Source organism: Rhynchophorus ferrugineus, unplaced genomic scaffold (genome assembly GCF_030347505.1).
Source record: "Rhynchophorus ferrugineus isolate W39M unplaced genomic scaffold, kcgeb_rfMv2 rfM4, whole genome shotgun sequence".
NCBI classification, from domain to species: domain Eukaryota; kingdom Metazoa; phylum Arthropoda; class Insecta; order Coleoptera; family Curculionidae; genus Rhynchophorus; species Rhynchophorus ferrugineus.
Window position 1 is genome coordinate 20,343,062 of NW_027472583.1, and position 15,122 is coordinate 20,358,183.

The 15,122-nt window shown below is 29.6% G+C and overlaps 1 protein-coding gene across 1 annotated transcript in view; it reads left to right on the forward strand.

The window, feature by feature from the left end:
• The first annotated feature begins 1,178 nt into the window (after positions 1-1,178).
• Positions 1,179-15,122, forward strand: part of LOC143194844 (uncharacterized) — a 32,433-nt gene continuing 18,489 nt past the window's right edge. Inside the window, exon 1 of the mRNA XM_076401582.1 lies at positions 1,179-1,502. Within this exon, the coding sequence (XP_076257697.1) occupies positions 1,440-1,502 (63 nt within the window). The 5' untranslated portion in view covers positions 1,179-1,439. The remainder of the gene's footprint in view (positions 1,503-15,122) is intronic.

The window sequence follows — 15,122 nt, forward strand, 5'->3', positions numbered from 1 at the left end:
CCAGATAGGGTGAATACATCATGTAAAATATCGCACATTGCCTATTTCCAAGTAGTACTGATATTTTGTCTTTACAAAATCTGTCCCAGGCATTTCAGAAGAGGTGTTAGAAAATCATAGTTTTTACCACTGATAATGACAGTTACTTCTGATAAAAAGGCAAAACTCGGTTCAACAGAATATATAAAATCATTATTGTTTATTAATTGTAATTAGCGTTTTACCCATTATAGTTTTATAACTAAAGTTCTGATAATTAATTATTATATAGTAAATAAATAAAGTTGATTCATATAATAGCCCGTTTTCTTAAAACAAGTTGATTTTATCTTGTCCTGCCCTTGAATTAAGCAGATAATTTAAGATTTACTGCTATTACTTGATGTTCCTCTAAACTGATTCCTGATTATTGATAGCGATCAATGTTCTTTTTGATTATTATGGCACTTCCTCCACTTGCGGTATTAGCAGGATGTAAAATATAATAACAAATATTTTCTAAATTTTATGAAGGATTCATTTGTCAAATAAGTTTCAGATATGAGGCAAATATCCATTTATTACAATTCTAGGAATATTTGTAGATCAGTATGATGTTGCTGGATTCCATTATATTCCACACTGCAATTCGAATATCGTTATTTTATAATTTCTGATTTTTGAAGCCACTAGCCTATTGCTTGCTAATCTTTTGTTTGTAATTCTTTCAGAGTAGGATTCAATCATTTTTTCCTGTTTTCCAACTCTGCAATGAGTTATAGCAGCAATTGGTTGGTGGTCGCTTGTTCTTAGTTTATTGTTTTGATTCATGCTTCGAACGTAGATCATTTTAACGCCGTTTATTTTAGTTAACAAATCAACATGAATTACATAAATAATAATCGGTAAAACTATAAAAACATTTAACAATTAATTATTTGTTTCATTTATTTTTATTTTAAAATTTAAAATTTTACACTAAACCTCTATATATTGCATAAGAGTTGCAATAACGTATTTTTAAATACCTACAATTAGTTACGAATAAAAAAAAATTAATGAGTCATATTGTTCATAAAATTTCATGAATAAGCCCTTGGCGAGGGGTACAAACAATATCATCCAGCCATCGCGTACCATCGACACCAGAGCGCTTATGCCAATATTTATAAATGAACTGTCTCGTTTTTTTGTGTCCCATTCGAAGCGTGGCTGTCGGTCGACCTCGAACGATTGGCTCGCGTCCCATGAGGAATACAAAAAAACCGTCGATTTTCAAACCATCTCACGCATCTCCCGACCGAAGCTCTCGATAATACGAGGGAATCCCAGTCCGACTCTGTACGTCCACGAGCAATTCCGCATCCATATTAGTCCGAGTTGCGTTGTGTTTCCGCGACTAAAAACCAAACACCGATCAGCAACTGAGGGTAGGTCAAGTGTATAGAGTGTTGTTTTCGATGTGGCCAACAGTCATGGACCAGCACTCCTGGTGTACTGTCGTCGCCTTTGTACTGATCGCCGTAAGTATTCTGTTTTTGTTTCCTTTCTTCTCTGTCTAAATTAATCGATTATAATAACAAACAACGTTGTTAGACAGCATCACATTCGTATATTAATATGTAACTCATGTCAGTTATAATACTCGCTTCAACAAACAGTTTTTTTTATTATGTTATTGTTAATTTTAGCACCGATTTCATAAATGAATAAAAACGTATTACAACATCGTTATTAAATACACATTTTAAACGGTTTAAAACCTAAGTTTCAATGAACAACTATAGTTTTAACTACTTTATTCGAAGAACATAAAATCTTAAAATGAATACCTAACCTATGTTAATAATGGTAATTATGTTTTAATTAATTTCAAATATAGACAATTCAAGAAATCCCTCTGTATCTCTTATGTGTCAGTAGTGCTTTAACATTATTACATATTAACCAACAAAATATATAGACCTTAGAATTCTGTCAAAAATGTATGCTCATTAGCGGTGTTATCAAAAATTATCAATATTATAATTAATATGTATTTTTTAAACTAAAACGCCATTGTTATTAATTAAAGTACGTTGAACTATAACATATATTAAGAATACAAATTAGTTCGATTCATCCAAATTATTACCAATCGTTAGTTATTTTCCATAAATGTTCTATTTCGAAGAATGTTCTATTTAGAATGCTTGAATTTTTGAAGCCATCCACATATCCATTAAATGTTTGATATATTCATATAATACGAAGTACTGTTCAGACATATTAGGCGCCATATCAGACCGCAAGGAGAATTCATCAAGTGTATCAATGTCTGGTAAATACGGCGGGTAATGTAGGATATTCATGTAAATGTATCCTCAGAGGTTTTCACCAGAATATGTGGTTGTACGTTCACTAGTTTCTAATAACTTCTGCTTCTGCAGATGATAGTGATTCTTCTTATATTCTTGACCAAACCGTAACCATTTCCTTGATTTCCAATGATCTTCGACGCGAAATGCATTGTCCTTAAAACTTTAACACTCTAATAAATGACTCGTATTCTGATGAAAATGATAAAATATATGTAATTCTGGTACGTCAGCAATACAGAAACTTTATGTTGTAATCAAATATCAATATATATCACTATAATAAATATGTGTTCTCATAAAATCAATTTTTTCAGTAAATATCCGCAAACTTCCATCGTCCAATAAAACAAAACTTATCTTAAATTACGCTAACTATAAAAAGCATTTTACTATTGCCTATTATGACTATATAACACCATAAAATATAAAGTATAAAGACCTTTATGACTAGGAGGTATATTTGTTTAACAGTCATAACTTTCATATCTTGTAACCGCCTTTAAAAGTCAAAGAGATTGCTTTGTTTTCTACATTTCTACATTCGACCTCAAATATAACTGACATAATTATGTAAGCAAATATATCGTTTTTAATTTATATTTAAGAATTTAAGTAATATAGTTTGAGGTCCATAATATTTATAAAAATAAAAATATGACTATATTAAATGATATGATATCATTATACTAGAAGTATATACTAGATTCAATAACGTATTTAATTTTTTTAAAATTACTAAAAACTGTAAAAAAGTATTTAAATTAAAATAATCGCATTAATATATAATAATAAACTTTCTTGGTATATGTTCTGCAATAATTTTATGTAATCTTATCTGGCAAGAGACATTAAATGGAATGAAAGGTGTAAACCAAATTATTATCATTAACATAACTTAATTGTTTTTGTTTTTTTAAGTTATTTGATGTAAGAGATATTAAGGAAATATATTAGATAATATAAAATCCATGCATTAAAAAAAATCATGAAACAATTTTCATCTTTCATTTTATTCTAGTTTACAATGACGAAAAATAGTCTTCATAAAGACAAACTCCCAGGGAAAAGAGATAGTCAAACGGAGCAATATCTTGCGAGTAGAGCTTGTGGTGTACGACACTTTTAAAGAAGCATTTTAACAGAAATAATTTTCATATATCGTTAGGGGTTTCGTTAGACATTTGCCTTCAATAATCTCTTCAAGGTCATTAATAATAATGGATAGTAATCGCCAGTTAGAATTTTATTTAGTTTTAGTAATTCATAGTAGATCACACCTTCTTGATTCCTGCAAAATACACAGCGTGATATAATATCCACAAATTGTTCGTTTTGCCACTAATGCTGACCTACGCTTACACATCATACTACGTAATATTAGGTGCGAACATGCAAAGTAATAAATGTAAAAAATTTTTTTTAAATCTAATAATAATTAAAAAATATAACATAAAATAAAATAAATAAATATAAATGTAAAGAAAAAAGTATATAAAATAAACACATGTTAAACAGCCAAACCTAACCATTATAATTCAATGGTATTGACCTTTTTGCTACATAAAATAATAATTTCTATTTAGAATTACTGAATCATTTAGTCTATGCAGACGCTAATCACAGAACACTTAAAATTACATTTTCGACAGTCATTACCTTTATTATCAGATTTGAAGAAGTCTGATATCGAAGCCCATCAAATACCTCCTAATTAGAAGCTCTAAGTGATATTGATTTTGGTTTCAACCATTTAAAAGTGTCGATTTTGCTATAAATGACACGAACAGCGTGGATAAAACCAAACTCATACTCTACCAAAAAAATCAGGTAGCTTAGCAGTTGATGAATCAACAATGTCCAGATATTTATGTGCAATATGAAAGATTCAAACGAAGGGAAAAGGCACCCGTTATTTCGGTCTATTTTAAACTCGCAGTGTTTCACTTTTCATCAGTTCATTGATTACCAGGCAACAAAAGAAGTATTCTATGTGACGCATTGTGTCTTGCTGTTACTGTTACTGCTGAACGGTACCTATACATGATTTGAGATTTTCTTGTGCCTGAAATGGAAGAGAAAGGACTAAAGGATATTTGGTTTCAGCAATATGGGGCCACAGCACACACAGCTTTTTCAACAATTAAATTAATGAATCACGATTTGCCACGAAGACTAATTTGGATCTACTGCAATAATCTCAAAGGCAAAATGTCATGAGTTAACCCGGAAGCAGTATTTTCACCGATGCTGATGTAGCTGATGTGATCATATGTAGTTTTATTACAAACTGCGAAAGCTTAATGAAACCGTTGCTGCAAATAGCTATCGACATCAATTGCACAATGTTTACTATCAATCGTAGCAACAAAGACCAGCAATAGTAATAAAAAGACAAAATATGTAAGGACTTAATATTTTTAACAGAGGAATCCTTCATCACTGGCGATTGTCAATGCTTCGATTCGTTTGGTTCTCTTCGTCAAAATTACAAGTTTGAAAACTTATAATTCAAACTAATTGTTATTTTATATTTTATAAAAAAAATAAACACTTAATAACAACTATAGGATGGTGCAAAAATCCCACTGCCATTTTGTGACACCAAGATGGGGTAACAGTTCCGCTACCATTTCAATTGCGCGGCATCTTGGTTATGTGACGTTTAGCTCAGTTTCGCTTTAACCATTATGTTGTGTAGACGTCCAAATTTTATTATGGATAAATATACGCCACAAGAACGAGCAAAAATAATGACAATATTTATTGAAAATAATCGTCCCATTATTACCACTCAGCGGAAAATGCGTCAATGGTAGCGGAACCTTTGCCCCCATATATTTTACGAAAAATAGATTTGTTAAAGAAGACAAGGGAAAGATGTCATCTTTTGTAGAACATCATATATTGATTACGCCAATTCCAACTTTTTATATTGAAATAATATACCCTGCTAATTAAATCATATATTAATACGTTAGAAAGATATAGTTTTAAGCTATAAAGAATGATTACTATATAAAAATAGTCACCCTAAAACATATTCTATAAAATTAATATTTTGTAATGATATATTTAAAAAATTAATAATTATATAACATTTAACAAAACGCAACAACCACTGGTTTAATACTAAATTCGTTAATTTATTTTAACATTCAGCATGTAATACAAATCCATAAATAGAATTTTTATACCATTCTTCTCTTCAAAATAGTTTCTATATTACATTAAGAAGATAATCTATATTGAGATATACCTCGTTCAATATTTGCATTTTATTTATATGCAAATGTCATTGTTCGAGCTCTAGAATAATATGTCAGAGGCAAAAAACCCAAAGTACTGAGAAATAATGGGAAGTAGTACCATAATTTAATATAAATAGAAGATAATTTAATATGTTAGGCACAACCCATGGGACAATACCATAACTGTTAGCATCTCAATGGATCTTACTAATAGTTTACTGTAGTTTACATTTCCCATCACATAAAAAACTACAGTTCAATATTAATTATTTAATTAACACGAATTATTAAAACTAAAATACAATATTATCATTAAAATTACGGTTATTTTACTTCAAAAAGTATAATATTTTAAGCAAACATATCTCAACAAAAAATTAAATGACTACGTAACGAACTAACTGCCAGACTAATTTAATGGAGATAAACACAATTTATTAATTCAATTGTTCTGTCTGGTACTTCGAAAATAATTTCAACCAGGCCATACCAAAAATAATATTTTGTAACGCCACATCATTCGAATAAAACTAATGTTTACTGCAACAACATGTCATTATAACTGTATTCTTTCGACAAGCTGATAAAGTTACTCATTCCGGGAATCCTTAATGAACTTTGGATTTTATGCTCCATTATTAATAATAATAAAATAACCCACCTATATGATTAATAATATTATTGTGTAGAAAGTATAACAATATTTTCTGTAGAAATAAAATATGGCCAATAAGTAATAATACTTACAAAGTTGGCAGATATATTATAAATAACTATGTCAATATGATTTGCTATTTTTATTGATTTAACCTTGATTTTGAAGTAAGTGTCAGTACTGTTTCTTTAAACAGCTAAAATGTTCAATAGATTACTCCATATTACACTACTATAATGCATGATAATTATAGAAATCATTTTAAGATAATCACCTTTTCAGAAATGATTGAAAATTTATGGAAATTTTTCCTCCAGTATACAAAATTTCTTTAAAGCTCTCTATAACTTTATTTCTGGAGTCAATATGTGACGCAAAGAACCACACAAAGGATTCTTGCTTCATCGATATACCAAATAATAATCACATGAACTAATGTCTGGCGAATACCACCAATGAATAAAAATTTACCTATTACATATAAAATTTCTCAAAGTAGCTGTAGATCCCTTGATTATTTATTTACATAATATATTGCATACCAGATGACCCGATGAACTTCGTATCACCTCGTCTATTTTCTCGAACAATAACAACAACCAATTGTATATTTTGTATTTTGTTTGGTTTCGTGATAATATTATTGTTGTCTATTCAATATTATTGTTGTTCTAATGAACAAAAAAAAACGTTTGTAGTTCTTGGGCAATAGGCGCTTCACTGTTGGATTCTAAGCACAACGCCTATCAAGTTCAGCATCCAGAGCTGAATTTGATAGTTCTAATAATAGGTCAATTGGAAAATCCCAGGTCTGACACATAGATGGTGCTACTAGAATTAAATCCACATGTTTTTAGTTATCCCTAACCCTCAAAAGACGCGTTTATAAATTTGACAGCTGTTGGATCATTAGTCTGTGAATTATAGCATTTTGTGTGAAACAACTTTTGTTATTGTGAAAAAAATGGATAAAAAGGAATTTCGCGTGTTTATAAAATATTGCTTTTTGAAGGGAAAAATATACATTTGGAGCAAAAACTTGATGCCGAGTTTCCGGACACTGCCCCAGGAAAATCAACCATCAAGGATTCGTATGCTAAGTTTACATGTGGTGAAAGGAGCACCGAAGACAAACATTAAAAAATCCACAAAATGATTTTGAATTACCGTAAATTGAAATCGAATGAAATATGAGACACTCTAAAGATATCAATTGAACGTGTACATCATATCATTCACATTATGAATATTTGAGTATGAGAAAGCTCTGTGCAAAGTGGGTACCGCGCGAGCTCACTTTTGACCAAAAACAACGACTAGTTGATGATTGGAATGAATGGATGAAATGAAGTCCAATCGACAGTCACCCGAGTGAACTGCACACGATGAATCCGCTCCAAATCGTGGGAAAACGCAACAGTCGGCTGGCAAGGTTATGGCGTCCGTATTTTGGGAAGCGCATGGAATAATTTTCATTGACTACCTTGAAAAAGGAAGGACCACCAACAGGGGCTATCACATATCGTTATTCGGCCGTTTGAAAGACGAAATCGTCTAAAAACGACCGCATTTGAAGAGCGCGCTAAAAGCCAGTGTCCTGGTCACAAGTCACTCAAAACGATGGCAAAAATCCATGAATTGGGCTTCGAGTTGCTTCCTCATCCACCGTATTCTCCAGATTTGGCCCCCAGCGACTATTTCCTTTTCTCAGATCTCAAAAGATTGCTCGCTGGGAAGAAATTTTCGTCGAATGAAGAGATGATCGCCGAAACTTATAAGGCCTATTTTGATGCAAAAGACAAATCATACTACAAAAATAGTATCGAAAAGTTGGAGGGTCGCTATAATATATATATAAAAAACTAATTTTGCTAAAAAATGTGTTTTACTATGGTAGTACGGAGACTTTTGAATTGACCTGTTAGCGCTCCTAGTAAGTGATACATTTGTCCTTGATTCTGTAATTGTTTACGATTTTGTTAACTTATTTCTGATACAAATCTGTATTTTACCAAAAAACGTTTATGATATAGAATTCTGGAAGTTGCCTTGAAATTGGTCTTTAGACTATTGCCTTTTACAACTCTCATAATACTGATGATTACAGTGGTAACCTAGCTAATAGAGCCTCCGAAACAGAGTTCCCCCCCTAAAGATGTATTGTAATATGTAACTAATGCAATGGATCAGTTTGTTTTAATCAATAAAGTCCGAATCCTATACGAATGTCATTAAATCAGTTGTTGATTGACTTTCTGAAATGTCTCTCAAGTGTGAAGTGTCTTCAGTGGTGGCAGAATAATAGTTGAGTTCAATTTGTAAACTTCAGTACCTAAAAAAATTTAAGGGAAGAAATTCATAATAAACTACACTAGTTATTTTAACTATATAATACTACGAAATGTCCAAAAGCATAAAATTGTATAATAATTATCTGAGATATTTTATTTTACTAGCTGTTGATTATATATATTCTTCAAACATGACCTAATACATAGCTGTTCAACTAAATACTGTCTCAAATTATTCTAATTTAATTTATATAAAATAATTGGCTCTTAAGCCATAAGCTTTAACAAAGTATCGATGACTTTCATCCTTTGTTTTTATTAAATGTGTTATTAAGTATCTTATATAACTAAAAAAGTCATTGGAAATATTTAACATAATAAAACGCTTGTTTTTAATATTTACCAACACCATCGATAATAAATTATGTATGTTTGTATAAAGTACCACGCCTGTTATAACGATAAATCAATAAAAAAACAACTGTATCATAGAAACGCAGAATATAATTACAGAACTGATATTACATGGAAAAATTACGTCCTTCATATTTAACCTATATTTATTAATTTTGTTCAAGATTTTAGAACTCATTATCAGTAATTCTAAAGATATAATGATGGTATATATAAACAGTAAGTAAAAATATGGAATTTAAACGTAGTTTATACTATATTTGCAACTGTTTTATTTAAAATTATCAAGTTCCTACTAATTTTTTAATCACTTCGATAAAAATTATTTTTGGCCAAAATTACATAATAACACAGTTATATTATATTTGACAATAACAATATAATTATATTTCAGATTATTTAATTAACGGTATTGTTCAACATTTCAAATATATTTTAAAATTTGTGATTTATTGAAATTATTATCTCTTCTCATAATTATCACCAAAATTTTAATATGATCATACAATTCATTACAATGTTTCACAGTCAAGTGTTTTTACACTTTTTAAGTTTGGTTTTCATTAATATGGTCTTTGAAATGTTAAATCTTATCAACGTTGCAAACTCAGTAATTCCTTCATTTAGTAGCTCATTTAGTATTATTGCCAGGGCCAAACATTAGCAGTCAATATTATTAGGAGAACAAATAAGTTAAATGATAGGATAAATGACTATTATCAATAATATAAACTTTGTATCAACGTGTATATTTCGAGACCATAGATTGCTAATAGAAATCAGTAAAAAGAAAAGTAACAATAATGTGTAAGTAAACTGACAAACGTACAATTGAAACTTTAAACCCAACACGACATCATCCAGATTAATATAGATTGTAATCAATATGTTTGAGTTGTATATTAATATAAACAGAATTTTTTCTTAACAAAAATAAGATCGAGTGCTCTGAGAGAGGTGCTAATTGAAATATCAACTTAGTTGCGACTACAGTATATTGCCACAAAGATATTGACCATATATATTTATTAAAAAACCTATCACAACTTATAACAATCGAACTATTATATACAGATTTTTATATACCTTACAAGAATTATATATCCATTGGTTTATTCTTTTACTGAATAAAGAGAGTATTATTTAGATACTGATAACACCACCGTATTTGATGTTAACATATGTGTTAAACATTTGCGCGCATATTGAATAATATTGAAAAAGTGTTGCTTCTGGTTTGGTTACAGAATAATTTTATCAACCAAAACGAATTCTGGATTAATATACATAAACTGATATATTGAGAGACAGCTATTTTAAACTAACGGCTTGTGTGATACAGATATTGCCGCTATTCGTCGTACCTAATTATTTTAATAAAAAGGTTGGGATACACGGACTTTCTATAATTAATTGGAGGTAAATTATATTATATATTTTAACTTTTTTAACATAATTTATTCAAAGAAACATTTATTTTAAGCACTCGACCAAAAATAACGGAAATTTGGTCAATAAAACACAAAATTCGACGAAGACCTCATATTAAATCCTTTCCAAAATGCATACATCATTTATGGCCACTACAACTCGCATTTTCAAAACATTTTTAAATGTGTTATTCCGATTGTATAAAATAAATAATTGGCTTTAGAATACGACATGTATAAAAAAGGGTGAAATAAATAATCTAACGAAGAAATTAGTTATCTTTATTCACATACGGTAGAAAAAGCTACGAAAAGAACTTAACATGAGAGATGTGCCAATGAACAATCTATAGTAGGATAATAGTAAGTTCGTTTCAATATTTCTCCATTATAAATATTATAAATTCCGTTACTTAATTAATGGAATTTTACAAATACAAAATTAGCCCATAGCAGCACTATATTCAGTATAATATAAAAACTTGTAGCACTGCTTATATACTCGTGTAATAGTTGCTATAAGGCGTCCCAAAATTAATGCAAAATTTGAATTGTAATAAAATAGTTCATAGCTGATTGGAGTAAAAATAAATAAATGAAGAACAATGAAGAGCGTAATAGCGAATAAACATAATTGAATTATGTTGAGCGACTACACATTCAATCCAATTTCTAATAAAATATTAGAAGACTGTTAAACGGTTATAATTAAATGGTAACAATGTTGGTAAAAATCCAGGATATATTTCATGGGCATGAATTGCAAGCATCATATACTCATCAAAAATATGTTTATATGTTTATGAAATTGAGATAGAAACAAGAATTGAAGCCTAATGATATGAAACAGGGAAAAAATGTACACTAATTTTTGAAGAAACATTACCCTAAGAGATAAAAATAAATTTTACTCCAATGTGTTCCTTAATCATTGAAAATAACAAACTTAAGTTCACAGAACTCACATGTGATTATCAAATAAACAAATACAACTAGTCAAGCAGTCTAAATTCCGTGATATTTATGTTAACAATAGATGTCATGCAGTCTGCGACTGAATTCAATCAGTGCAGCTGTGTTTTCTGTTTTAGGTATGTTTTGGGACACCCTATAAATGCTAAGATGTGTTTAGTGTTATATTAACGACCTTGTTTATATATTTCTACAATAGCGTGCGCTTGAATTTTCTAAGATGTAATAATTAATTTTCGTACTTTGTAAATTCGCATTTCCATTCGTATTGTTTTAATCATTTTTACAACAAATAAAAAGGATCAGCGAGAACAGATTAAAATTCAAATTTTAAAAAAATTAGAAGTAGGTTTGCATGTTTAACAATCAACAGAAATGTTTATTTTATCGAAAATATATATAGATTTTAAAATTGCTGTATTGTATATTTAATTTCCCAGTAAGTGCGTTATGATTTTTCTTATCACACCTCCTAGGAATTGATGTTTCATAGGTATTTTTTAAGGTTCTGGTAACCTAAATTAGTGGTTATAAATACATCGAAAATAAATCTTTGTAAGAAACCGTTATTTAAATAATTTACGAAATAATAAACAATGTAGCCATTTTATAATAGCTGAAATATTTTATTCTGTTACTTCTGTATATTAAACACTGTTGCCTATTCACATTTATTCAGATAAATAATTAAATAATCAGATCTGCCATTAAATTTTTTCTTTTTTTTTATTAACTTTAAATTGTCATATTATTTTCCTATATCTTTTAATGACTGTAAAGAGGGCAACCCATTTTAAGTCTAAATTAGTTGCTTAAATTAATCTGTACTATAATTGTTTCATCCGACTGATGGTTGAGAGATTTCTGTCAAAGTTACGATTTTCAGCTATTACCTGGGTAAAATATCAGGTAAGAGTCAACTTAAAAGTAACACTTATAAATATGAAAGTTCATGTGGTTTGGTTTGCTTCAATCTTCTGGTTTCCTTCGTATTGCCATAAGTAACCTTATTTCGTGTTATCAATTTGATTTCGAAGTCATCCAATAGCTCTTCGTTTCATAGCCAGAAGCATTGTTAATTAATAGTGGAACTTTATTTTAACAGTCTTGTATTACTTTGGTTTGGTTTGGTTACAAATTTGAAATCTGATATTTATATTAAGTTCAGTAGTTTCTCAAATAACTTTGATATCGCAGGCAGTAGCGAAATAGGGCTGTAGCTGAAATATTCGACTTGTTAGGCCGGTCTGTCAGGTTTTCTAAGCATTATCATTTGATCAATCTTAAAAGATTCCTGAACACATTTTAATCTCAAACAGGCATTGAATATGTAAGTCAATAAAGCTGAAATGTCATCAACTCCAGGAGCAATTTCCGTGCCAACTTCCATTGGAGAAACAAAAATTAAATTTACAGATATACCGCGCTAATAGCTATTGTAAATTCCATATCATTCGGATGGAACACGTTAGCTAAACGCCATTCATTTCAGTCATTTTTAATTCCTTATAAGTATTTTTAATCTCCCAGTTACTTTCCTAGCGAGTAATCTTTGTCTGCTTCAGGCTTAATTCACTGACATATTTTTCGTCGTAATTCTGTTTATATTCTTTAATATTTTATTAATTAACCTGATTACTTGATTACTAATCCCATTAAATATTGTTTTGTCTACTGTATTTCTGGTTCTATACTTCTAGCTTCTAGTTATCCACTTCTAGCTTTTCGTCTTTCTTTTATCAATCACTAGTTTCGAAGAAATAATTTTCTTCCAATACTGATTTCTCTTTTGATATTCAGACAGCTTCTTTTGCTTGTTTTTTATCGAGATTTGATTAAGTTGACGTAGCTAGCTTAGTTAAAAATACGATTGCTTAATAACATATAACAGGTCAATTGAAAAGTATTCAATATCATTCCCGCCAAGGGCACCCATTTTGCACAGAGCTTCCTCATACCCAAATATTCGTGAATAATATGATGTACACGTTCAGTTGATATCTTTAGAGTGTCTGCTATTTCATTCAAATCCAATTTATGGTCATTTAAAATCATTTTGTGGGTTTTGTTAATGTTTTCGTCGGTGACAACTCTTTTGGGCGTCTACTACGTTCACCGTCTTTGATGCTCATTTCACCACGTCTAAACTTAGCATACCAATCCTTGATGGTTGATTTTTCTGGGACAGTGTCCGGAAACTCGGCATCAAGCCAAGTTTTTGCTTCAACTGTATGTTTTCCCTTCAAATAGCAATATTTTATGAACACATGAAATTCCTTTTTATCCATTTTTTTACAATAACAAAATTTACTTCCCTTAAGATTCTATAATTCACAAACTAATGATCCGACAGCTGTCAAATTTATACGCGCATCTTTTGAGGGTTAGGGCTAACTAAAAAATATATGGATTTAATTCTACTAGCGCCATGTATCTGTCAGGCCGGAGACTTTTCAATTGACCTGTTACTACTAGTGTATTTGAAGTGATAATTTAAAAAAAAAACATATTTTCTATAATCATATACTGTTACACAACCTAATACTGTTGTGATAATTAATTAATTAAAAAAACACTTTTTACGCCACTAAGTAGTGTAGGTGATCTGTTTCTATATGTATATTTTAATAAAACAAAAGAGGTAGAACAATCGTATCACCGGTATCACTTGCTGAACGTCAAATAACCACATTTACCAAAGAACAATGCAATTCTAAGTATAACTTCAATCTTTTTTTAGTATGACTCATTTGTGAAACATCCAAATAATGATTATTTACTTTTTGAAAGGTTTTATTGCACATAAATTCTGATTATTAAAATATTTACTTCTTTATTATATAATATCTGTCAAATATAGGTATTATTTATCCTTAATATTAAGTATCAGTAAATAACATAGATAATCACATATAACCAATATTTGTTGTTACCAAAATTTTGCAATTTTTCATGTCGATTACTTCAGTCATATTAACACTTACGAATCAGTAAAGAATAATTTTAAATGCTTTTTAAATCTGTGGTCACTTATTTATTTATACCTAAAACCTACAGAATAATCGCATTAAATAAATAACTATATGACTACAAAACATAAATAAACTAAACAATCTCACTTAATCTAACTAAATTTTCTTATGTGGCATTATGATCGTAATATGATGATATTGTTTATTTAATTTTTTTTATTTGCCATCATTCGTTTGTAGCCCAGACACCTTCATTTCTAAAACAACCTTGAAATTAAGCAGCAGACTATTATTTCATATGAAAGATTTGGATCAATCTACATTAGTTTTCTGCCATCATTGTTTATTAGATCGCTCATCTTTAAGTCAAAATCATCAACGATATCATTTATCCTAAATAATAAAACAATTCTATCCAAAAAGAGAAAAAACACACTTGAAATATGCGTTTGAAATAAGCCTCAACTTCTTAATAATATTGTTTTAATAATAACATCAACAAAATAACTGCGTTTTCACGTTAATACACTTAACCATCATCTCTTTTCATCGTTTAAAAACTATATTCAATTTTCGGACAACCAGGTCCTTTTACAACCTTTTTCAACTTTCACTCGTTCAGTAGTGATATCTCCCTGTACCATTACACAGTCTCAATTTTCCTGGCTAGATACTTATGTTTGTACCCTCATATAATTTTCTTCGCTATAAGAATATATTTGGGAATAAGAACAGTTAATGTATATCACTCAACGATGGTCCGATATCCCAATATATACCTTTGAATATCAGAAATATGAA